The following is a 26,797-nucleotide window of genomic DNA, read 5'->3' as shown; positions in this document are numbered from 1 at the left end:
GATGGTAGGGAAGGCTATGTGTGGCTGGGGGGCAGGGGGTAAATGAGAAATCTCTGTGCTTCCAGCACAATTTTGCTGTGAACCTAAAACTGCTCTAAAAAACATAGTCAGTTTAAAAACATAGACATGCGTTACCCTAAATTAAGGACACTGAGCCACAGAAGAGTCGTGGCCTTGTTTGGGACATGAAGGCAGCTGGTGGCTGAGGCTTTTGGCTCCTTCGTCCACTACCCCATGAGTATAGAAGAGAGGAGATACGAGCTGGCGTGGGAAGCTCATTTCGAAACACATCATCACAAGACCTCCAACCCCAGAGTGATCCCTTTCTAAGCAGCTTTCCCATATTTTGACCTGTGAGTCAAGGACAAAAGTGAATCTGAAAATAAATGAGAAAACTCTTTGACTTTTTAGACTCAGAACCTTCCGACATGTAGCAGAGGCAAATCTCGGTGCTTTACTTCCCCACATGGGATCCTACCTTCTCTGGCATTCTGCAAAGAACATCTGCAAACAGAGAAAGGTGCCTCCGAAACCAAGGGAAAGATCTTCTTTCAGTTTTGAGGGACTCTGATGCTCAGAAAACAGATGAGCTTTCATCAAATGAGACTCATAGGCAGGTCAGACTCGCATGTGAAGGCTGCTAGACTAAAATAAGATTAAACCTTTTAGAAACATGTTGTTGTATTAGAAGCACAACTTGAAGAAGAAGTAAATGCTAAAATAAGCAATTCTATGAGGTCAGAGGTGTTCAATGAGGAAATACACTCAGGGTCTTGTGAAATTCTCCCAGGGAAGTTGGTGGAAACTACAACAAGGAAATGGCCACATGTCCTGGGTTAGGCCCCAAATTGGGTATATAATGGCCCCTGAAGCAAAGGGCATCAGACCTCCTTCACCTCCTGAGTCTCCCTCCTCACTTCACTTGACTCCTCTCCACTGACAGTATGGGGTGCTGTGGCTGTGGAAGCTGTGGTGGCCGTGGTGGCTGTGGTGGTGGCTGTGGTGGTGGCTATGGTGGCTGTGGTGGTGGCTGCGGCAGCCGCACCACCTGTAGAAGCTACCGGCTCGGCTGCTGCACCAGCTGCTGCCCCTGCTGCTACGGCTGCTGTGGGGGCTGCTGCAGTGTCCCCGTGGTCTGCTGCTGCCGCCGCTCCTGTGGCTGTGGCTCGTGTGGCTGTGGGCAGGGCCGCTGCCAGAAGAAGGGCTGCTGCCAACAGAAGAGCTGCTGCCAGAAGCAACGCTGCCACTAGGCAGCCGGTTGTCTCTGCCTCTAGGGTAAGAGAGGCTGAAGGCTTTGCTCACAGCACTTGGTAAGACTTTTCTCCATCCCTCCTGCCTGCTTCCTCCTGTCCTATGTACCTTGATGTTGTGGATCTGCTCATTCTGTCCATTGTACTCTGAAGTTTCAGGGCTGGTTCTTTCCCTTCAGTGTGGTATCATGATGACATCAATTTCTTCTTGCAGTGTCTTCCAGAATTTAGCATCAACGAGTTATCTCTTCTCTGTCATCTTTGTCATCTTGTCTCTATTTGGAAGAATGATAAAAGGACCACCATATATTATCAACCTTAGGAGGTGGGAACACAGCCACCCATGTCAAAAATCTATTTATATTATAAGCTTAATAAAATAAAATCATGATCACTAATATTTAGTTTTCTTGAAAAAATTACTTATGATGAACTCTTTGTTCTTTTCTATTGTACATTCACCAACTTCTTTCCCATTTCTATGTCTCTGTAAAAAAAAATGGTCACTGGTTCTTAATAAAAAACATATTTTCTTATTCTAATGTGTCTCTCTGTTCTGTAAGATATGTACCCTCCCATGAGTGAGGTCAAGGGAGAAAAAAAAAATAGGGTGATATTCAAAGACCCAGGATAGGTTTCAGTTAATGGATGATTGGTCCTATAATGTCCTATAATGAGTTTTACAATAAAGATAGAAATTTGGGGGGAAATCCCCAACCTTTGTTTGTCAATGTCGTTGAAGGAAATTCCTGTGCTCTCCTACAAATGCTCTCGTGATATCTGTCTGCAACCAAATTCTGGGTATAAGTGTTGACAGTTCCAATGTGGCAGGTCATAGCTTCACTCTGTCACTCTATGTGTCTTTTACTCATTCATTCAGCAAATATGTGAGTGCTATATTAGGCCAGGTATTCAGCCAAGCACTAGAGATCTAAAGATAAACAAATCTTTGCCTTCGAGTTGACGCTTTGATGTCTGAGAGGGAAACAGAGGGAGTCAACTACCATACAGCTTCCTATGTCAGATCTCCTTGGCCTGGTCACCTTTTCTCCTCTCCTATGTCAATGATTCACATAGATTTTTGTGTCTGTATTGCAGCCACATGGTTGAGTACCAACATAAGAGGCCCTCAATTCATTTGCTAGGTAAGCCGACCAAGCGAGTGGCCTACAGTTTCTGCAGCGTTTTTCATTTGGCCTCCCAGCAGCATTTGACACAGCTGGCCACCCCTTCCTCCCTAATAAACTTTTCTCCTTGGCTTTCCTTCCTCCTTCCTAATAACCCCCTCAACCTTGCTGTTGCTCCTTTTCCACCTCCTCTGTAGGACCTTTCCCAACATTAGTGCCCCGAGGCTCAGACCCTGGTTCTCCATCATTCCACATCCTCATCTGATCTCTGTCTTTTTTTCTTTCCCATTGCCCTTAACACTTTCTAACATACCATAAAATTCATGAATTTATCATGTTTACCCTACGGGGTTCCCTCTGCCTCACCCCACATCCAACTGGAATGTACATTCTACAAGCAAAGATTTCTAACTCTCTTGTTCACTCACGAATCTCAAGCATCTAGAATAGTGTCTGGCACATAGTACATACTCAATAAATAGCTTCTGAACGAATAAATGATTTTTAAACTTTTTTTATTATGGAAAATGCCAAACATACACAAAAGTGGAGAATAGTACAATAAATTCCCAAGAACCAACACCCAGGTCCACAATAACCAACACGTGGCCCATCTCTTGTCATTTGTGACCTCACCCACACCCCTCCCACCACTGGATCATTCAGAACCAAACCCAGGACTCATGTCACCTCATCAGCAAATATGTTTACCTTTCTATGAATGAATAAATTCCTCATCATCTCTCTCCAATTTAGACTATCCCTGTGAGATGTCAGGTAAACTTTTCAAGGTCCAAACTGAGGTCACTTCTTGGTGAGAGGTGTGGAGGAAATCATGAAACCCTCAACCATTAAGAAAATTCCACAGCGTTCTCAGGGAGGGCCTGGCAATTTACAAGGGCACTCTGTTGCACAACGAACAGGGCGCTCCCACTCCAGAGACCCATCTTGGTAATTTATAGGCAGGCTTTGCACAAGTCATAGGAGGGTGACAATAGAAAATCCAGATCAATAGGACAACGACCCAAGACACCTAGGGGAATTTTAATCAATTTTATTAACTGCTAGTAGCCCTTAGAAACCAAGCAGTGTTTATTTTGGGGGAGAGTTTCCATTTCCACCAACAAATAAACAAAAAATTGCATTTTAACCAATAAGAACTTTATACTGCTTTTTTTTTTAACTCTGCTGAATAAACAGTATTTAATAGATGAAGTATTTGCACTAGAAAACTCTCAAAGTGCTAGGAAACTACTCCACCCCACCACCTTAAAAAAAAAAAAAAAAATACGTAGTGATTATAAACATTGGCTCTGTAGCCAGGATGCCCCCATAAAAATCCAGGCTTCTCTATTTACTAGTCTTACCTCCTTCTGCCTCACTTTCTTCATATGCAGAATGGGGATCATAGCTGTACCTCTCTCATACGTTTTTGGGAGAAATAAGTGGGCTTATAGGAAAGGACATATTTATAAGTAGAGCAGATGATCGACACTGCATTCAGTTCATCCCGTTTTGTTATGTTGATTTTGGGGTATCAGTATATTGCTTTAAGCTGTTCCTTCCAGGTACAAAGCTGACAGTGTTTGCCCATAGACCGCGCGTTCCGGCGTCCAGTTTAAAGGTTACAGAAGCCTTAATTAGCATATGCAAAACATCGGGGCGGGGCCCACGGGCTCCGCCCCGCCCCTATCTCCAGGGCCTGGATTAGGGCGAAGGAAAGGCTGCCGGTCCCTGGGCCGTGTTATCCCGGCATGTGAGCGATCTGGCGAGCAGAAACCCCCTCCTATAGGTAAGAGGAGCTCTGGGAGGTGAATTATCGAGGAGACGCCCTGGCCGCAGCACCCACCCACGCCTCGGTTTCGGGAGCGCGGGCGGGGCGCGTACCTGCGCTGCGGCGGGCGGGTTGGGACCGGCCCGGATTACATCCAGGAGCCCGAGGTAGGGGGCAGGCCGTTCCTCGTGCTGGCGGCTGCGGGGCTGAGACTCGCCCAAGTAGGTTTGGCAAGGATGGCTCACTTTCAGCCATCTGGAAAAGCAGATTAAATAAAACCACGATTCTGTTAAAGGGCCGGCATCTCCCATGGTTACACTCGCGTTCACAGATTTTACTTGAAAAGAAACAAAATTCCAAATCCCAATGCAGGAATGGCGAAAAGTCCTAGTGAGGAAAAGAAGGGGGACTTTAAAGTTAAGAGACCCGGGGCTCCATTGGGACTACTCTAATTACTACTAAAAGAAAACACAACCATACCTTACAATAATATTGGAAAGGATACCTAATTCATCAAATAACATGTCTAACAATTATTTGTCAAGTCATTGTTGCTACTGTCAATGTGCAAAAGGTTGGAGCTTGCAGAGTGCTTCAAGTTCGAAAAGGGTGAAGGAAATAATGTTTTCTAAAAATACTCACACGTAAGTGTTTTGCTTGACAGGTGTGGGAACACATCGGTGTCTCCTAAGTCAAAAGCTGTGTTTTCATTAAAGTACATATTTTAAATAGACCAAAACAAAGGTAACTTCCAAATAGGTTTTTCTTCAAACTGTCTTAGCAGTAGTTGACATGGACAAAAACACTAGTTTCTTTTGGTCATTATTGGTTATGTACCAATAACAGTTTCTGAAGGTTGGGTAATGGGAAATGCAATTCAAGCATAAATATTCAAAGATGAATTTATTTGGGCTGCTGCCCATTAGCAGTTTAGGTGAAATTATCCAGTGTGTACCTTTCTGAAATTGCTGTCTCTGATCTATGAGCGCCCAGCTGTGTTCATTTGGTTGAATTTTCAATGTGTGCTTGTGTGAGGGCAATGAGAAGGAAGCTGTATTGAGTGCCTAATATGTGCCAAGAACCAGATTGAGCAGTTCCTGGGACAACTTTGGGACGTGGCTATGATTATCCACATTTTAAGAATAGGCTTGGAGAGGTTAAGTACATGCCACAAACAGAGGTGGGGCCCAGAGGAACATGAACTTCAGATTTCGAAGTCATGGTCTTTCCACTGGACCGCACTTACCGCCACAAACCCAAACCTGGAGAGAAAAAAAACTAAGACTGGGAAGGTCTGCAGGGAGAGGTCAGGATATTAAAGCTGATTTGGTAATTTAACAACTGTCACCAAATCACTTACCTTCAGAGGAATAAGTTGGAGGTTATTTGGATAGGCTAGAGGCATGGTGAAGGATAAGTAGTAAAGGTAACTTTCGGAAAAGGATAAAGTCGTGACTCTCATGCAAATATAAAAATGAACATGTGTTAAAGATTTAGTTAACTCACTAGTGAGGAAACTGGTAAGGCTGTTACAACCAGATCAAAGGAGAATCCAAAGAATGAGTACATTTATAGATCAGGAATATTGAAATAGAGGTAAAACTGGTTTTCCATGGGGGACAGGGGAAGAGTTCCCTTTACTGGACAGAACTTACTTGCATGTCTATAGACAAGAATTATTACACATTGCTATCAGTTGCTACAATTTGCAGAGGTTTTTTTTTTTTTTAATTTTTTGTTTATTGCAGTAACATTGGTTTATAACATTGTAAAAATTTCAGGTGTACATCATTATACTTCTATTTCTGCATAGATTACATCATGTTCACCACCAAAATACTAATTACAACCCATCACCACACACATGTACCAAATTATCCCTTTCACCCTCCTCCCTCCCCCCTTCCCCTCTGGTAACCACCAATCCAATCTCTGTCTCTATGTGTTTGTTTATTGTTGTTGTTATCTACTACTTAATGAAGGAAATCATACAGTATTTGACCTTCTCCCTCTGACTTATTTCACTTTGCATCATACCCTCAATGTCCATCCATGTTGTCACAAATGGCTGGATTTCATCGTTTCTTATGGCTGAGTAGTATTCCATTGTGTATATATACCACAGCTTCTTTATCCATTCGTCCCTTGATGGGCACTTAGGTTGCTTCCAAGTCTTGGCTATTGTGAATATCGCTGCAATGAACACAGGGGTGCATGTACCTTTACAAATTGGTGTTTTCAAGTTCTTTGGATAAATACCCAGCAGTGGAATAGCTGGATCATATGGTAGTTCTCTCCTTGATTTTTTGAGGAATCTCCATACTGTTTTCCATAGTGGCTGCACCAGTTTGCACTCCCACCAGCAGTGTATGAGAGTTCCCTTCTCAAAATATCTCAAATAATGCATAGTTTTTCCTTGAAGCACAAATTTTTCCCCAGCTCCACCCCAACCCCTCTATTCGACCGGTTACCCAGGTGCATTTCAATGGCTGCACATGATCAGTTGAGTTACTTTGTAAACTGTCCGCCAGTTTTATGGTTTTGATAGGGATATTTCTCCATCTGCACCTGAGACTGGATTGCTCTAACCATAGACATTCAGAGAATAGGCAGTCTGGAACAGGATGGTTAATTCATCAGCAAATGTGTCAGGCAAGCAAAAAGGAATGATGCCGTATGTTACAAAATGGAATCCGAAGCATGTATTTTAAAGATCACTTGTATCTACTCTTGCAATGGTTTTAACCGAGAGCAGAACTATTCTGGCCTACGTATTTAATATCTAGGCCTTATTCATACTTTGTAAAGTTCTGTGAAGTCCCTCGTTTCAGCAAAGATTCTTGGGTTTTGGTTTTTTGGGGGAGTGGATACAAAAAGGATTTTGAGTGAGTGACAGGTAATAGGACTACTTTGTGGTTTTCCGCAATTCTAAGTCTCTTAATACAAAATTCTAGAGAAACTCAATTACATTATTTTACTATGAACATTCAGGGAGAAGTGTTTTTGATGTTTATCTCCCTAATCATCTGTGTTTCAGAAAGATCTGAATCTGGTTCTCCGTTTTTTTAAAGGGATTCCAAAAGGGGGTGGCTGCAGAGGAGGGTGGGTTCCAGTGTATAAATCAATCAGAGAGGGTTGGGCTTTGGTGTATAAAGCCATTGCTCTTGACTGCTCAGTTCTGAAGGAGGAGGAATCAAGACTCCAATGAGAAGAAGGGGCATTGCGACAGGACTCGCAGTAGCTGGCAGCAGGAAGGAGCAGAAGGTCCATCTGAAGGCAGGAAACTGGACTTGGTTCTGGAAAGAAATAAACTCAGGGCACGGAAGGAACAGGTAACTGATTCTCTTTGTGTTATTTTGAAGAATGTTCTATGTGGCCAGATTTCCAGAATTTCTTGGCCTAAGAAGAAGATTTATGGGCATTGTTTCCATTCTCAATTTTCTAGGACAGACCAAATTTCAAAGATGCTGTTCTGCTTTCAGATTACATAGAGGACTTGCCCCATGTGGAATTTGGAAAAGCTTTAGTCGTTTCACCAATAGAAAACAGCCAGGGCTGTGGGGAGTCCTACACAGCAAAATGCTTTGAAGTAGGAGAGGGAGAGGAAGGATGTAATTTTTAGTTTGAGATATAATTAACATACAATATAATGTATAGATTTTAAGTGTTTATAATTGTATCCACCCATGTAACTATATCCCGTCAAGATATAGAATATTTCATCGCTCCAAAATCTCCCCTCATTCCCCTTTACAGTCGGTTCCCACCCACCCCCACCTCGCAGACGACCCCTGTTCTGATTTCTATCGGCAGTGGAATCATATAGGATGGCCTCTATGAGTCTGGATTCTTTTTATGAAGCATAATGTTTGAGATTCGTTTGTTTTGTTCCGTGTATCAGCGGTTCATTTCTTTTTTCCAAGACACCTTTATTGAGATATAGTTTACATATAATAAATGTACATTGTAAGTGTATAGTCAATGAGTTTTGACAAATGTAAGTTTGTAAGCACTGCCACAATCAAGATATAGAGCATTTCATCACCCTAGAATGTTCCCGTGTGCTTTACTGCAGTCAGTCTATCCCCTGTCTCCCATCGCAGGCAACCACTGATCCAATTTCTATCACTATAGATTAGTTTTGCTCATTTTAGGACTTCATATGTATTAATGGAATCATACAGTTTTGTGTCAGAATTCTTCGTCACAGCGTAATGTTTTTGATATTCACTCAAGTTTTTGTAATAGTTCCTTCCTTTTTATTGCTGATTGAATCAATATTAGTTGCTTAAATATACAATATTGTTTATTCATTCACCATTTAGTGGACGTTTCAGTTGCTTCCCATTTTTTCACTATTATGAGTACGTGAACTTTCTTGTATAGATTACCAAATGGTTTTCCAAAAAATTTGGTACCATTTTACATTCCCACAAGTAATGTGTACAAATTTAGTTGCTCTAAATCTTTGCCAGCATTTAGTATGCTAGTCTTTTTGTACTTAGGCATTCTAGTGGTTGTGAAATGTTTTCTGTGGTTTTCTTTTCCAGTTTCTTAATGGTATCTCTAGATGAGCAGATACAGTTTTTTGAAAAAATCCAATTTGTCAATTTTTTCCTTTTAAGTTTAGTCCATTTGTCATTTTGATAAAATATTTGCTAATCCCTAGGTCACAAAGATCTGTGTTCTTCTAGATGGTACTCTAAGGTACTAGAGTTTATGTCAAATTAGTTTTTGTGTATGGGGTGAGATAGAGATCAGTAAAATGCATTTTAAACAAGATGAAGTCACAGCTGAAATACAATAGCTCACTAGAAATTGGCGAAATCACCCTGCAATCCTGCTTTTGCAACAGAGGTGTAACAATGAAGCAATTCCCTGGAATCTCTTCCCCATGCCTTCTGCCAGCACCAGCCTGCCTTGCCTTAAGCAGACTGCAGCTCTTTGCTTTCTTTGGCTGTTTTACTCCAAGTTGTATTCTCTTCTGTTTTAGTCGTAAGTAGACCAAAAGGCTTAATTAGTTATTATACTCTGATATCAGCTAAAAGCAAATATTTTAGTTTTCAGTAGTCAAACTTTTGGTTTGCTTCTGTGGAATGAGGGGCTTGGCTCTGGCAGTGTTAAAAACCTGAAAGGTGGGCTTTTTTGGGAAAATGTAATAAATACTGACCTTAACTCTATTTTTTTTTTTTTTTTTGGTGAGGAAGATTAGCCCTGAGCTAACATCTGTTGCCAATCTGCCTCTATTTGCTGAGGAAGATTGGCCCTGGGCTAACATCCGTGCCCATCTTCTTCTACTTTATGTGGGACACCGCCACAGCATGGCTTGACAAGTGGTGCATCGGTCCACGCCCGGGATCCGAACGTGTGAACCCCGGGCCGCTGAAGCGGAGGGCACAAACTTAACTGATATGCCACCGGGCCGGACCCCTTAACTCTATATTTAAAAAGGCATTGGGCATTGGGGAGTAAAACTATTTGCAAATGTCATCTCTCTTGCCAAGCTGCCCAAGTCCTTGAGAATTTAAAGGCTGTGAGATTCATGATTATTTTAAATTATCAATCTCGTGCTCTGTTATTTGAGATAGGTGTTTTGACTGCAGTAAATGTTCTGGGGAATAGTGTGAAAATTAGGCCAGCCCACTTCTCTGACATTGATTGTCTTATCAGGCACCCTTCTGAGATGACTGGAATGTTTAGTTGGGAGGGGTGGACAGGAATTGGGTGGAGACTGGGGATTCTAGATAGTTTCCTTCTAAATTATTGGCATCTTGGTTAATTCTGGAAGTATCTTCTAAACAAGCATGGAAGAAGATTTGATAAAATGGTTCCTTTCCATTGACCCAGTCCCTTATCCTCCAGGCTCTCTGTTGTGGGGAACCTTTGCAAAACCAGGTTTGGGGAAGATCTTTGCTTTGACCAGGTCATCTTGTCCCTTATCTCAGGGAGCCCCACAGCCCTGAAAGCTTTGGCTGTGGGAGCAGAATTCCATCTTCTGGGAGTGGGTGGATGAATCTGATCAACTAAGGTCCTCCATAGCTAAGAAGTCTACCCAAGACTCAAGAGCCAGAAAGCCATCTGGTATATGCCAATTTTTACAGTTCATTTTAATAGTTGCCTATTCTATGCAAGTGGAAATATATATGTAGAAATATTCTAAATACCCAGCCCAACTTGATCATAGTCGAAACACAAGTAAATCTTAAATTTTTTAGTAGATGAAGAAAAATCTGTGCTCACCTTAAAATGAAGTCAGAATAGATATGCTATCAAGGGGATTGATCTTTTGAAGAAGGCTACAGCACCCCACATACCCTGAAGAAAGGGAAGCAGCCATAAAAATATGTGGCCTTCTAGAAATAAACCCCAATTAGAGATTGAGAGAAATTGGAGACTTAGCAGTAGAATACTGAAGGGCCCTTGATGGGACAGCTATGAATTTTAATAAAAAATAATCATTATTCCCCTATCACCAAAAAGAGAAAGGAACACACCATTTCTAAAGTAATTTAAGGTGGGTCACTTCCAATGCAAAGGTGTTGGTGGTCTTTGGGACTCATTCAAGGTCACACGGGCTGGCTGGTAACCTCAACGGTGCACGTGGCAATTTACTCCAAGGGCTCATGTGATATGCTGCACGTGCACAGATGGTGCAGCTGGGTCAGAAGCAGGTGTTCTCTGATTGGCTAGAGGGGTGGAGCAGGGAGACTTCAACCTGCCAGGGGCCTTCAGAGCAGAAGCTAATGCTCAGCCCTTACTTCCTCCATCTGCTTTTGCTAAGCTAGAACTCTCCCTCTGAAGAGCTCCTCTACTCCCCCAGCCCAGCAAGGTAAGCTCTGTGGTAGATTTAGCTGCTCCAAGTCTCTGCTAGAAGGAGCGGCTGATTCATTCAGCCTTTCTTGTTGCTGCTGGCATTCACTGTAGATTTCAAGTCATGATAGCCTAATAGCTGACTTTTTTTGGAGAATGTCCTTTTTCTTTTCTTTCCTTTAACCTACTGCCCACACAATGTTCCTGTACCTTTTTAAAAAGGGTGATGAAGCATATGAGTAATATGTGAGAATTACTGCCACAAGAGCAAAGCACAGAAAATAATGGGGAAAGATAAACATCTTGCTTTCAGAAGTGTCAACTCAGAAAATCAACCCAGTTCATGATCTCAAGTTAGATTCAAAGAAGGGAAGTTTAGAGTACTCTTTAGGAGGAGGATAATATTATGGAGTCAAAATGGAATGATAAATTGAAAAGTGACAAAAGAACACTCAGTCCCAGAATGATGCTTTGTTGGGAAGGCTGTGGTCCTCCCAGACAGGCATGCGAACGAGGGACATGAGTAGATATGACTCCTGTTCTTTCCTCTACAACTTCTAACCCAGTGACTGTGTCCCACAGTAAGATGTAATGCACAGCATGATCATTTTTGTATATTTATATACTGATAACCCAAACAAAGGTCCAGGAAAAAACAGCCCTAATCTGCAGTGTACTTTGATATTTAATATTTTTTCCTGCAACGTTTGTTTAAAAATCCTATTTGCAACCCACTAAATTCTTTTGACACCCACAATCTGAAAAACACTATTCCAAAATAAACTAGAATTGGAATTTTGAAGATATAACGAGGCATGGAAAGATGATTGAACTTGGAATTAGAAAAACCCGAGTCCAAGTCCAGACTCTGACATTGGTTAAGTGTGAAAACCACACAAATCTTATTGCATGTGGCCCTCAGTTTCCCCATCTATAAAATGAGGACAATACCATCTCCTCCATCTGCCTGACAAAATTGTCAAAGAAAAAGTAAAATTATTTTCCAAATGTAAAAATTATAGAACTTGTGTAAGTAATTTGACTATCATAGTCATGGCCACAATGACAGAAAAGAGCACCATCCCCTCAATGATAAGATAAAAATAAAAGATGGTGATCAGTATTTCCACGCATTATGAGACCATTAGCCACAGGCTTCTCCAGCAGGGGAGAGAACGATTTTGGCGGTACCCAGCTTGTTCGGTGGGAATCCCAGAGCCCACATTGACAGTGCCTTTGGAGGTAGCTGGCAAGAAAATGAGGAGAGGAAAATGTTGAGGTGGTGGGAATGCTGCCACAGAGGTAGGAGGCAGCTACCTGTCAGAGTAGAGGGATGATGTGAACTTGAAGCCAACAGACCAGACCTTGAGCTCAGCTGTAACCTTTCTTAGCTGCGTCGCCATGAGCTTTGAGGAGGTTCAGTTCCCATGTCTGAGAAATTGGGGACATTTTATATATATATAATTATGTAATATTAAATATAATATATAATACAATTTTATTTATTTAATATAACAATATTATTTATGTAATAAATATATTTATTGTATTTATACAATTATTTATTATATTATATAAAATATATAATTATATATAAATATATGTATAACATATATATAATTAGGATTGTTCTAAGGATTAGAGACAAATAATTATAAAGAGCAACTAGTCCAGGGGCCGACCCCGTGGCTTAGCGGTTAAGTGCACACGCTCCACTACTGGCGGCCCAGGTTCGGATCCCAGGCGCGCACTGACGCACCGCTTGTCAGGCCATGCTGAGGCGGCGTCCCACATACAGCAACTAGAAGGATGTGCAACTATGACATACAACTATCTACTGGGGGCTTCAGGGAGAAAAAGGGGGGAAAAAATGGAGGATTCGCAATAGATGTTAGCACAGGGCCAGTCTTCCTCAGCAAAAAGAGGAGGATTGGCATGAATGTTAGCTCAGGGCTGATCTTCCTCACAAAAAAAAAAAAGCGACTAGTCCAATGCTTGGTGTAAAGCAGGAGCTAAGTGAAAAATAGCTGGTAGGTTGTCATCCTTTTATCTCTGTAAGTTGCAGACTTTTTGTAAGGAAAATAATCACTGCCTTCGGAGGGTGGGTGAAGGGTCGTGCTGGGCTGGCGGATGTCAGATACCTATGTGCTGTGATAACCCAAGGAGCCAGAACCAGGGTATTTTATTCAGTGCTAAACACAGGCATTCCAGGGCCCCTACTGGGTAAGGATTGAAGCTGGATGGGACAGAATGGGTCACAAACAAGGAGTGAGGTGCGCTTGTGAAGGGATTAGTGGTTTGGGCAGGGTGTGAGAGGCATATCCGAAACATCAGAGTCACCTGAGGATTTTTCCACCTGTCCTGAACTCTCCAGGGCCTAGAGGGCCAGAAGAGAGTTTCAGAGTTGCAGGTCTGCGTGTAGCTTTGAAAAAGCTCTCTAGATGATTGCCATCCACCTCCCTCACCACCCTGTTAAGATCCAAGGCTGTGGCATGGAGCCAGTCAGCCCAGTGGATATATGAGGGACAGTGGTCCTTAGGCCTCCTGCGGCTGAATCACTCAGTGTATAGATGCGGATTCCTGGGCCTTACTGGACCTACTGAATCACACTGTAGGGACGCAGTCCAGGAATCTATATTTTTATCAGGCTCGCAGGTGATTCTGATGTGCGAGTCAAGTTCACACAGTCTTGGCTAACTGGCCAGGGTTGGAAAGGGGTACACAGTGGGGCGAGTGCTGGACAATGAGACCCTGAGTTGGGGGAAGGTGAAGGAAAGGAGTCAGACGTTAGCAGCTGGAGTCTCAGAAGTCTCCCAGCAGGGAGCAGGCAGTGACAGTGGCTGTGGCCCTGAAGGCTGAAGAATAGCCAACAGGTGAGACATGGTCTCTAAAAGGATCTGGGAGCCTCTGCTGCCTTTAAACCAGGAACCTCCAGCTGCTCTGCCCAGTCCTTCTGGGGTCAAGGACTCTTGCTAATGTTTGGTTAGATGCCTTCTCTCATTTCCTCTGGCAAAGCTAGCTTTGGAGCATGTGTCTGTTTCCGTGGGGAGGGAGCTCGAAAAAGAAGTGAGGGCAGGAAGCCCAGCGGCCTGGGGTGCAGGGATGAGCTCCCCAAATGTTTCTCAGTTGCTTTCGGCTGAGGTCAGATGCCCTCCCTCATTCTCTCCTCCTTAAGCCAGAATAACGGTTGAGTCCTCCTACATGAAGAGAGCAAAGGGAAGAGAAATAATGTGTTCGAGCCATAACTCCATGCCCAACATGGCGCCAAGTCTTTTCCAGGTATCAAGGCCCTCCATGCTCACAAAAAGCCCACACATGCGGTTGGCATTGTTACCCCATTTTACAGATGAGCAACTGAACCACAGGGCACTTGGGGAATTGAGGGCCTCCCTGGTCTTTACCTGATGCAGCTAGGAAGTGCACTCAGGAAACCCAGACGGTGCTTTATTAGTTCTCAGTGAGGAGGTCTGATGTTCATCCCCTTCCTTCTACAAGACTTACTGTGTGTCGGGCACTCTTCTAGGCACAGGAATAGAGCAGTGATGCTAACAGACAAAACACCCTGCCCTCCTGCTTACACTCGAGTTGGGCGTATACTATCTATTTCTCCTCGACCTTCCCAACTAAATCCAGTTGGGCAGCAGTATTAGAACAGTTAAGAGATGAAGAAGTCAGTAATCCAGGGGACTCTTAGCAGCGATGGACCGCGGGCATAGTCCTAGGTCTCTGAGATGCATGGAGAACATGATGACTTGGAGTTGGCAAGCAATCCGTGGTGAGCATAGACAGAGAGAATGTTCTAGATGTAGAGTCAGCAGATGCTACCCCATTAAGACCACCCTTTGAAAGATGTCCAATCCTCAGTAATTGCCCACTCAGGCTAGCCTTTTCTACAAGAACGTTGCTCACAAGGAAAGAAAGCCCCAGCAAACTCCAGCAGTGCTCAGGAAGAAGATGAATCCTTGCATACTGGGCTGAGGGAGGAGGTGGGGGACAAACCCAACGTGCCCTCGGCAAAGTTTTCACATTGTCAGCATTGCTCACAGTTGCTGCAATCCAGTTCCAAATTCGGATTTCCATTGTCTCTGCACTGGTTCGTCAAGGGTTTTGTTGACATAAACGGAAAAAGTGTTCACCTTATTTAACTTAAGAGAGGAACTATGCAGCAGTCTGGGGCCACTTTGTGAAAGGGTAGAGTGGGTGGCAGACCAAGGTGTGACCCAGTAGGCTCTCCCCGCCTCCCTGGCCCCTAGCAAAGTTCCCCACCCCCGCTGCATACCTGGAATTCCACCCTGGTGACTTGCTCTTCTGAGTGAACATCATCTTCCCTCTCTCTGGCCCACTTTCAAACTGTAATTACCCCTGGCAGCTCTATGTATTGTATTAAGTCATAATCTTTAGAATGAATGTGTTGGTAAAAACACTTTCTTCCCTCATGGGGAGAGGTTGACATTAGGTTAATACCAACAGCCCAGGAAGAAAGGCCACCAGACTGAGGCAGAGTGGAGCAGGTTAAGGACTCTGATGGGAGTCAGGGAGACCTGGATTCAAATCTTGACCATGTGGTTTGAAGCCAGTTGTTGGACATCTTGGATCTTCCATATACTCACCTGGGAATTTGGGAAAGTAGTATATATTTTGAGTTATTATGAGAATTTAATGAGATAAAATGCAGAAAAGCATCATACTCACAGCAGGTTAGTTTCTTTCCTATAAATTGTCTCAGAGAATTTAACCACATCCAAGACCACTAAAAACATATATGCTTTACAAAGTTAATCTAGATCCAAAATGTGAAGGAATGAGAGTGAATTTTCCTGATGCACATTGTAATCCACATGAAAACGCAAGATGGCTTCAAATATACCCACCATAAAATAAAGGGTTTTTTTTGGTTAAGTTTGGTTTTTTCTGTGCAGTGGCAAATGAGATCCTCCATTGGACTTGCGGTCTGAAGTTTGAATTTCAAGCGATTTCATTTGTAGGTTAGGAAAAACGTATGAGCTATTAATTAGCTACCTGCCCCATTGAGTGGTGTGAAACTGCAGGTTTAGTGAAGAAATGGGCCCAGTCTTAAAGAAAAGTGGAATCACAGTCTAGAAGGATGGCTTCTGTTCTCAACATAGAGTTAGCACCAGTTTGGAAAAGGGGAGAAATATGGAAAAGATGGCAAGTCAGATCTTTATGCAGTTTAATTTTTTTAACTGAAGAATTATAAATTCTCAGATTGGAGATGGCTAATAAAAATATCCTGGATGTCTATGATGTGTTAAGCACAATACTAAACAAGGGATAGTCCAATGGAGAGATATGTAAATACACACGTGCCAGTCAGTGTGTTAAAGAATTCAGAGTCACAGTGCAAATATAGTGGGCAGATAATAGAAGGTTTTATCAATTCAATCTATGATCTCTTGGGTTTGACCTCCTAGAAGTAACTTACCTAACACATGTACACCAATAATTCCCTAGCCAATGTTTTATACTTATTTTCAAACATTCATTGGCCCACTCTTTACCATTTATTAGTAGCTACTCATTATCATGTTTTTTGATGGAGAACACTAGAGAAGTGTGACTCCACTCCCGGCAATAATGAATAAGAAGTTCCTTAACAAAGGAGGGTTTGATCACCCAAGAGATATTTGAGAGCAGTTATTCATCACTCACCTCTCCATTTCAGCTGCAGATGGATGAAACTTTATCCTTTCATAAAACATTTAGAAATAATCAGTTTTTCATTACATCCAAGGACAAGAATAAACGTCAGTTAATTTTGGCTCTATTTCCGTTTGATCAGCCATGGGTTGTTTCCGAACTCCACCGAGCCATTCCTGGATTTATCCCACCGTGATCCTCTGCTTATTTGGATTTTTCTCCATGATGAGACCCTCAGAACCCTTCCTTATCCCTTATTTATCTGGACCAGATAAAAACCTGACCAGCGCAGAGGTAAGTTAATATACATATGCATCTTGATGTGGTTTAATTTTACAGGACTTGATCAAGGACATGGAGTCAGGGTTTCGTTCAACTTGAAATAAGATTAACACACTGACTTCAATAAATCCCATTTTCATGGTATTTGTTATTTGATAGAACTGTTCAAACTACTCTTTCCTCCTCACACTTGCAAAAATGGGAAACCAAAACACACTACATGTGAAATAAATATTTTAACTTTTATAGAGTTCTACCATTAGTCTTACTACATGGGAACCTTTCAGGTCTCCACTGATTCTATTATACTAATCCTAAAATAAAATCACTTCCAGGCACAGGATTGAGTCCTAATAAATTTTCAGGCTGCTGAGGTATAAGCAGAATCTGATAAAGAATTGTAGCATTCTTTAGAACACTTACTCAGTTTTGAAAAACTGTATACCAGCAGGTGAGATGTTAGCAGCTTTATCTCTCAGCTTTATCTTCCCCAGAAGGCCAAATTCTCTTACTTAGAAGATCTACTGCTTTTTTAGACCAAATGCAACAAGAAAATGCACTGACCCAGCTGGAGAATTACCCTGGGCTGGTTTTATAATCTCCAGCCAGAGCTATGAAAACACTGCAGGGGGAAGCTTTACCTGGAAGGCTAATTGATGCTGGTTTATTTGGTGATGAGGTGGTAAGGACAGAAAAGCAAGCTTGTGCTGTGCTGTAACATCACTTAGCGAAACTCTGTTTCAAAGTTTCCCAGATGGAAGCATGTCATGATTAAGACAAAGGACACATATTAGGTCCAGAATCAGCCAATGAACCTACTGGGATCTGCTTCTGCCAACGCTATGGACTGCTTAATGTCCCCATCCTCAAAAGTGCAGCTCAGTAGCACTAGCCTTTCAAATCACTAACTTCCCCTCATCGTTGACCTTTGGACCCGCTGGAGGCTTCTGGAGAAAGCAGAGGGGCACAGACCCATCATGCCCCAAAGACCAACAACTTCTTCAGTCCTTTCTTTTTATGAATGAACATTGAAGTCTCATGCATTTCTGACTAAATCCATTGGATGACCCATATTAAACTGAGGCCAGAATTGAATAAGCAATATTGAATAAGATTGAGAGCCCAGCAGATCTGGCCAGGAAGGAAATTAAATGCATTACTTGTTCCCACTCCATAATTCTGCGAGGTAATTTACTCTTTGCTATCCTCATGTATGTGTTCATCCAGACTTTGGAAGTGCTGATATTTTTGACATAGTGATGGATCAGATAACGATAAATGTTTCTGGATTTGTCTAATGTTAATCTTTGAACAAGAAGGGAATGGTATTTTTTAAGAGCCTTAAAAACCCGGAAGTGTCTGTTGAATAATTTTTAACTAATTGACTCAAATGTACATAATATCTAAACTTAATATAGTTCAGATTGCGCATTAAGCCAATATAATCTACTGGGATGCACTTAAGTATATAAATTGGTTTTGTTGGGGGCAAGGGGCCTCTCTTCACCTAGTGGTTTCCTTGAAAATCAGTTTTCTATTGTGCTTTTCCACAATATGAAGAATATTCTATCCAATTGGATGCAGAATTCGATATTGGGAAACCCACACATACCTTAGTAATGTACGTATCAGAGAAAGGTAACCCTCTCACTTCCTGGTGCTTCGTGGTCACACGATCCATTTTTCAACTTTGCAGATCACAAATGAGATTTTTCCTGTGTGGACATACTCTTATCTGGTGCTGCTGCTCCCCGTGTTTATCCTCACCGATTATGTCCTCTACAAGCCGGTCATCATCTTACAAGGGATTAGCTTCATCATTACCTGGCTGCTGCTCTTGTTTGGCCAAGGAGTGAAGACCATGCAAGTTGTGGAGTTCTTCTATGGGATGGTCACCGCCACCGAGGTGGCCTACTATGCCTACATTTACAGCGTGGTCAGCCCAGAGCACTATCAGAAAGTGAGCGGTTACTGCAGGAGCATCACGCTGGTGGCCTACACGGCGGCCTCAGTGCTGGCCCAGCTCTTGGTATCTCTGGCCAGTCTATCCTACTTCTACCTCAACGTCATATCCTTGGTGTCTGTCTCCATAGCCTTCCTTTTCTCACTTTTTCTACCAATGCCCCAGAAAAGCATGTTTTTTCACGCAAAACCCAGCAAAGAAGTAGAGAAGCCATCGTACACGAATGCGGCATTGGATGAACCTCATGAGGGTGAAGCAGCAGGCTGCGGAGAGGAGAAACCCACTTCAGTAATACCTACCATGTCGAGGAACCTGGATGATGGCTGGTTGAGCAGCCCGAGGCCCAAAAATGTAGCTTTGAGAGTTTTTGTGCAGTGGTTCCAAGATTTGAAAGAGTGCTACTCCTCAAAGCGTCTTTTTTACTGGTCCCTGTGGTGGGCTTTTTCCACAGCAGGTTTTAACCAGATTTTGAACTATGTTCAACTCCTTTGGGATTACAAGGCACCATCCCAGAGTTCTTCTGTCTATAATGGGGCAGTAGAAGCTATCGCAACCTTTGGAGGTAAGTAAACATTGATTTATCTTCCTTGAAGGGCTACCCCCATCAAGATTGTTTCTCCAGTTGCTAAAGTTCTTCTGGTTATGTTCAGAAGACATATTAATGTTTTTCTGGAATGGAAGGCACTGGGGAAAAAAAAAAAAACAGGACCATGACACTTCTATTTAATGTATTATAGTTACAACAGGTAACTCAAGAGCTCATCCAAATTCTAGCCAAATTCCTAAGATTCCATTTCATCATGAGAAAAAGTGTTAATAATCTCCCCTGTTCTACCAGAATTGTTTTTAATATCAAAAGGAAAATACACATCTTGTATATCAGTAAAGAGTTTTTGTTATTTTAGAAAATGAACTATTAAGGCTTCCAGGTTATCCCTGGAAGAGTTTTTGTTAATAAAGGCTTAGCTGGAGCCCACCATTAGCAATTCTAGGCTGTACACCAAAAATTTTCACAAGCGGCTTTCTTATGAGATTTAAATGAGGGAAGATATGTGACAGTCAGGATTCTAATATGAGAGGGAAATCTGCCTTTGAAGTTTACTCTACAATAAATATTTATATCCTGGTAAGTAGAAACTTAAATTCAACTGAGACTTTGAAGATATTTTCTAGGAAGTTGGAAATTTCCACACCCTCATTTACAAAAATTTCAGAAAACTCATGTGATATCCGTTTTATTATTGTCTTCCTTTTGGGAGGCTTCACTTTAACTCCTAAAAACCAAGACTGTGCTGGAATTGGTTCATTGAAATTATTTCTCCTACATTCCAAATTCTGGGGGAAAAAATAGTTTTATTTCCTTTGTTGTAATGGTTCTTTCCTAGATCACATGTGGAAAAGTTAATTAATCAAATGTCAGTAATTTGAAACATAAATGTCTTTCATTTTGTTAAAGAGAACTATAATTAGTAACTCTAATTACTGGCAATTATTCAATCTCTTAAACTCTGTAAATCAATATAAGTCTGTTCATCAAAAGTCTCAAGTAAATTAGGCCAGATCTTGAAGACATTAAGATGGAGACTAGAGATAAGATTAAGATTAAGAAAGATTAATAATGAAGACTAAAACTTACCACCTAATGCAATACATTTGTTACCCATCATTGACGTTACCCATCAAAAGAACATATGATAAAAAAACATTAAAGAAAGGCAAATTTGGACAAGCCAGGTGTACTCCCAGAGCAATTGTTTCTTCCTTTTCTATCTCTGCCCTTAACATGTTGTATTAAGTGATTGAGTTTATGTATCATTTGTCCCCACTCTGCTGTGGTTAGGAACCTTTGTGGCCTCTCTCCATTGTACAGTGCTTGGCATGTATTTGATGCTATTTGAAAGTGTGAGGACTAAATGATTGAAAGAATAGGAAGTAAAAGGAGAAGCCAAAGGAAAACCTGGTTGAGAAATGATAAATCCACATTTAAGTGGATCACACTATTTTCACAAATTGTGAAAGCAATATATTCATCTTTTAGAATTTCTTCAGTTTCTAAGAGAGCATGTTGATACTTCCCATGCACCAAGTCAATATGTTTCATCTTCCTTAATGTTTCTTTTTCAGGGGCTGTGGCTGCCTTTGCAGTGGGTTATGTGAAAGTCAACTGGGACCTTCTGGGAGAGTTGGCTCTGGCCATCTTCTCAGTTGTCAATGCAGGCTCTCTCTTTCTCATGCATTACACAGCCAACATCTGGGCATGCTATGCTGGCTATTTGATATTCAAGTCCAGCTATATGCTTCTTATAACCATAGCAGTGTAGGTATTACCAACCGTTTCTTTCTACTCCTAAAACTAAACTATATTCTCTTTTCTGTTTTCCTGTAGTGTCTTTGAGAACTTCAGAAAGATTTTAATCAATTGCAATATTAAATGTTGACTACTTCATACTAAATTAGACAAAATTAAGCCATCTTTTCACTTAACTCTTTGCCCTCTGAATTTTACTAAGATTAGTCATCAAGGAAAGAAAGTTCTGTAGGTTCATAAATCAAAAGTAATGGTATGTTGTCAGGTTGTGATTTTTTATCTCAAGCAATCTGCCATAACAAAGGGTGGTTCAATCTGGTTTTGAGTGATTAGATTTCATCCTTAATTTCATTTAATTGCTTGAGTAATTCTGGGCATATGCTTTTGTGTGAAACAAAATATTCTCAACAAGTTATAAAAAGTAGGATACTGAAAAATATAGATGCGAAGGTTACAAGAAACTGGAAATCCCAGAGACCATTTTCTAAAAGCAGTTAAAACAGGGGCTGGCCTGGTGGCATAGTGGTTAAGTTCACGTGCTCCACTTCAGTGGCCTGGGATTCACGAATTTGGATCCGGGGCCTGGACCAGTGCACCGCTTATCAAGCTGTGCTGTGGCGGCGTCCCATATAAAGTGCAGGAAGATGGGCACAGATGTTAGCCCAGGGCCAATCTTCCTCAGCAAAACAAAAAAAAGAGGATTGGCAACAGATGTTAGCTCAGGGCTAATCTTCCTCCCAAAAAAAAGAAAAAACAGTTAAAACATTTGGTTCCAAATATAAGTGCATAGAAATCTGACTATAGGAAATGGCTTTGATATTAACCAAAAGAGGTAAGAAACATTTAAATTTCAAATCACGTGAAAGAAGTAGAGACAAAATTTTGACAAGTTTTGTTTTTTAATATGTGAAAAATGTTTGATAAGCAGTTGACAAAACACAGAACTATAAGCACCCTGGGCAAAGATCATGAAACAAAGGAGAGAGAAAACTTTTGACAAGTTTAATTTTTTTCCACGGAAATGTGTCAGTTTAATGAATCAAACTCATGTATCTTGAGTTTCTTTTTTAATGTTAGGATTTTGTTAAAGTAGGATGACATGATTTCTTTTCATTTTAACATTATTCAGAACCAAAAGCCTTTTACCTCAATTGCAAAGAACAACTCTAAATAACACAATTGCCAGTTATTCATAAATGTTTTGTGATAAGATTTCAAACTGTATAATTATTAAAAATAAATTAATTACAAATTCACTCAACTGTACAACCAGCCATAGTCTAGATCTTCCAAAGAATAATTCACCTACCAAATTTTGAAACTGTCAATGCAGATAATTGACAGTAAAATGAATAACTGCAAAAAATTCCTCGGATTGGGTATTTCTTGCATTTTCATAAAAATTCCCTGCAAAATCGTATCTAAAGTCAGATAGCATCTAATATTCTCAAGATATGAGAATTTAGAACATTTAGGTTTAATTTCTAGAAGCATTAAATTGCATAGGGGGAATTTTGCCATATTTCCTTTAACTATGTTTTAATTCAACCTTTAACTATATTTTTTAACTTGCTTTCTTTGCTCTTCCTAAAGGAGATTTAGACAAAAGGTGCTATTAACAAGACACTGCTTTCTCTTTTGTTTCTATCTTTTAAAGATAAGAATCCCATGTATGTTCTTGTTCAAAAACTTATTCGATGTTTAACGGTAGATTTCAGATCGCGGTTAATCTGAGCGTGGAACGCTATGCTCTGGTGTTTGGCATCAACACCTTCATCGCCCTGGTGATTCAGACCATTATAACTGTGATCGTAGTGGATCAGAGAGGGCTCAACCTGCCAATCAGCATTCAGGTGAGCTACGGTACTTCCGTTTTCCTCTCATGTAGTTGGTGGGAATATAGTAGGTAATATTACTCAAAGGTTTTTTTCAACCTTACCACTGCCAACATTCAAATTTCTTGAATTCTATAGCTATGCAAATTTTAAAATAAGCAATTCCTTAATTATTATAACACGCCAAGTATTTTTTGAGTAATAATCACAATAGGTCAGCATTTACCTTTGGCTCCTAAAATGGCATTGGGTAACACTGGTCGTTGTGTCCCCCATATGTCTCCTCTTCCTCCCACCATCCAGTTCCAAGGTTTACAGAGAGTCAACTGCAGAACTCAGTTCCCTCTTCCCTACTGCACTTAAAATTAGTCCAGTTTCACATTTTACATATGGATCTGAAAAAAGGGGAGATAGGACAGGTAGGAAGTAACCTCAATGTCTAAAATTAATTCTTGGAGACATTACATATAGCATTGCACCACCCTCAAATCACAGACACATAGATCAGTGGGATTCGGTGTTTTTTCACTATTGGTGACCTTAGCTAGGATCTGAACCCAAGCAACCCTGGCTTCAGAGCCCACACTTTCAGGTACTGCATTGCTTACATTTTCATACCTGGTTCTTCTAAGATGGGAGAAGAAAGTATTGTGCAAATCTAAATCACCCATATTAAGATCCTGGGTCTCAGTTACCCCATAATCCAAGCAAATCAACAGCATCACTATGTGTTACCAATGCCATACACAGACAGATTTTATATGTGTCTAATTAATTGTATTTATATTTCTCCAGTTTTTAGTTTATGGGAGTTATTTTGCAGTCATTGCTGGAATTTTCCTAATGAGAAGCATATACATTATCTATGCGGCCGAATGCCAAAAGAAGATGCAGAGCTCTGCTACAAGTCAGAATCCATATGTACCACACCCAGAGGAACCAGGGGATGTCATCATGGGAACAAAGCTCTAATCTTATGTCAACCGTTACAGCCTCTGAGTGAGGGCTCTGCTGGTCACAAAGCCACTAAGTGCCATAAATTGACATGCCTCACAAGTGTGGTTTCCAATGATCCTTTTCAAAACCAAAACAAAATGTCAGCTTTATACCAGATATCTATGTGCCCAGCTGAACTGGATGCAGTCAACAGGGCCCATCGTCTTGATGAAACAACCTATGTTGGGGACCCCAGTGAACAACAATGACTGGAAAATTCTGGTTCTGATCACTTGCAAAGACATGCAAATGGCATGGAAAGAAAACAGGAGAAAGCTCCAGCCATCCTAGAGTTGATGTTTCCCGTTTGTGAGCAGAAACACTAACTGGACTGACCCTATTGCTTGGCTTAGATATTTGTTTTATCTTACCAAAACAGCCAACGCATGGGGCATTTTTGTCATGTGCGCCATTTTTCTTCTTCTTCCATTAAGTATATTTCTGTATCACTTATGGTTCTCTGAGAGAATTACAAGCTTTGGTCCCATTTCTAAGGACTCCTCTTCAATCCTGATAACGTAGCATCAACTATTATTTGATAATATTGCCATTTAATTGTTTCATGATTATTTTTTATTTTGTGCTCAGCTGAGCTGTGTTGTTGAAACTCTACCTCAGGGATAGCTTCAGACACTCCTGTGTGTCCACAGAATGACATTCATGTCAATTCCCAGTGGCCCTACTAGAGTTAATGAGCTTTCTCTCTACCATGACCCCAGGGAGGTGTTTTAATGCTGTGTCAGTGTGGTGTCTGTCTAAAACAGAAAAACTGAAACAGAAATTTCCAGGGGTTTCTAGAAGTATTTGTAAATAAGAAAACACTGATGGGGGCACCCCTAATTTTTAAATGGCAGAGATTGCTAAATAAAATAATGAGTGTAAAAATATTAAAGAGCCTTTCTAATTTTTTGATGAATTGTGCTGAAAATTGTCTGCACTTGTCTGTCCTTTGAAACTTCAATAGAGGGTGCATTGAGCAGTCTGCCACTGGGAATAAAGAATGCTGATTCAAGATTTGTATTTAAAATATATTTTTCTCCAAATCCCAAAATTCAGTCACTGGACTGAAAATAAAATTCAGCCCAAAAGCCAACACACTCACTTAGCGGAGAAAACTAATAACATTCCTACACACATCAAAAGCAAGGAAAGGAGGACCAGTATTATCCTTCTTACTTAACTTGCTGTACTGAAGGCATTAACCAACACAATTAGACAAGCAAAAAAAATTAGAAGTCAGAAATTGGAAAGGAGGAGGCAAAATTATCACTATTCCTGAGGCTGGAAGCCTATACCCAAGAGACTCAACTAAAAACCAAGTTAGTCTTATAGGAAGTAAATATATCAAAACCAACAGCTTTCATGTTATAACTATTTAGAAGATACATGGGTGTAAAATACCCCGTTTCTAGTAGCACAAAAATAATATGATTTCTAAGATTACATTTAATTACTTAATAATAAATGTGTAAGACATATATGAATACACCTGAAAACACTTTTAAAGATGGAAGCTATTTTAAGTGCAAAAATGAGATTAAATTATTTGCAGAAAATAAAATCCTACTCTAAACTTTTGATTTCAATAACATAGGAGTGTGAAAAAACAGTCCAATGGGACAGAAGAGAAAGTTCTGAATTAGTCCCTATTTCAGAGGGGATTTAGGACTATGATAAAGATAGCATCTCATACGAGACGAAAAAAAATGGAATATTTAATAAGATTGGAACAATTTTTTTCCAAAGGAAAAATTAAGTTGGACTCAAGAGTGCTAGAATAACTCCATCAATATGTAATGTATATGAATCAATATGCAAATATAAAATATGAAACTACAAAAATACCAAAAGAAAACATGTAAGAATTATTTTATAACCACAAACCTTTTTAAAGAAACATAAAACCTAGAAATTGTGAAAAAATGAATTGATAGCATAAAACTAAACTATACATGGAATAAAAAACACTATAAGTTGGGCCGGCCCCATGGTCTAGTAGTTAAGTTCGGCATGCTCTGCTTCAGCAACCCAGGTTCGGTTCCCAGGCGCGGATCCACACCACTCATGAGCGGCAATGCTGTAGCGGCAGCTCACATACAACATAGAGGAAGATTGGCACAGATGTTAGCTCAGGGTGAATCTTCCTCAAGCAAAAAATAAAAAACCACTATAAGCAAAACCAAAAGACAAATGATAATCTGGGGAAAATATTGCAACTCATCAAAGCTACTTTCCCAAATTTATAAAGAACCAATACAAATTGATAAGGAAAAGATCAATAACCTGATAGAAAAATGGGCAAAGGATGTGAACAGAGAATTCAGAGAAAGGGAAATACAAATGGCTCAGACATGTAAAAACTGCTTAAATTAACTCATAAGAGAAATGTATATTAAAACTACAATGAGATACCATTGTTCATCTAGAAAATAATCCAAAAGTGTGACAGTACACTTTGTTCTCTGGGAATGAGTCAACAGGCAGTCTCAAGGATTGTTGATGGGAGTGTAAATTAGTTTCATTGCTACCAAGGAAAATTCTACATTCTCAAAATTACAAATGTATAGATCTTTCCAGCTATAGATTTCTCTGATGGCAATATACACTACTGTTATCTTTGCCTGCTGGGAACTGACTTGTATAAAAAGTTTTTCATTACAGTACTGTTTCTAAGAACAAAAGGTTGGAAACTATTCAAATGTCATTAAGTGAGGATAGGGAAAATGTATTATGGTACATCAATATATTCACTTGTGATAGTATTAGCTAGATAAAAAAATGAGGAAAATCTTTA

The 26,797-nt window shown here is 40.6% G+C and overlaps 2 protein-coding genes across 3 annotated transcripts; both read left to right on the top strand.

The window, feature by feature from the left end:
- The first annotated feature begins 944 nt into the window (after positions 1-944).
- LOC131399258 (small cysteine and glycine repeat-containing protein 9-like) lies at positions 945-1,250 on the top strand. The gene has a single exon (XM_058533429.1). The coding sequence runs from the start codon at positions 945-947 to the stop codon at positions 1,248-1,250; it is 306 nt and encodes a 101-aa protein (XP_058389412.1).
- Positions 1,251-4,092: 2,842 nt separating this feature from the next.
- On the top strand, positions 4,093-24,920 carry SLC19A3 (solute carrier family 19 member 3). 2 transcript variants are annotated; one of them, XM_058533139.1, is made up of 7 exons: positions 4,093-4,169; positions 7,328-7,483; positions 16,762-16,913; positions 18,598-19,426; positions 20,989-21,181; positions 22,884-23,025; positions 23,803-24,920. In XM_058533139.1, exons 3-7 carry the CDS (start codon positions 16,764-16,766, stop codon positions 23,977-23,979), a joined length of 1,491 nt encoding a protein of 496 aa, XP_058389122.1. In that variant the 5' UTR covers positions 4,093-4,169; positions 7,328-7,483; positions 16,762-16,763; the 3' UTR covers positions 23,980-24,920. The 2 variants fall into 2 exon arrangements, with proteins under 2 accessions (XP_058389122.1, XP_058389121.1); XM_058533138.1 differs by lacking the exon at positions 7,328-7,483.
- Positions 24,921-26,797: the final 1,877 nt, after the last annotated feature.

Source organism: Diceros bicornis, chromosome 37 (assembly GCF_020826845.1).
Source record: "Diceros bicornis minor isolate mBicDic1 chromosome 37, mDicBic1.mat.cur, whole genome shotgun sequence".
NCBI lineage: Eukaryota > Metazoa > Chordata > Mammalia > Perissodactyla > Rhinocerotidae > Diceros > Diceros bicornis.
Note: the sequence above shows the minus strand (reverse complement) of the source record. Positions and strands in the feature narration are given on the sequence as shown.

Coding starts and splice junctions, on each gene's coding strand:
- LOC131399258 (XM_058533429.1), top strand. CDS start 945: ATGGGGTGCTGTGGCTGTGGAAGCTGTGGTGGCCGTGGTGGCTGTGGT.
- SLC19A3 (XM_058533138.1), top strand. CDS start 16,764: ATGGGTTGTTTCCGAACTCCACCGAGCCATTCCTGGATTTATCCCACC. Junction 16,914..18,597: donor AAAACCTGACCAGCGCAGAG/GTAAGTTAATAT, acceptor TCAACTTTGCAG/ATCACAAATGAGATTTTTCC. Junction 21,182..22,883: donor CTTCTTATAACCATAGCAGT/GTAGGTATTACC, acceptor GTTTAACGGTAG/ATTTCAGATCGCGGTTAATC.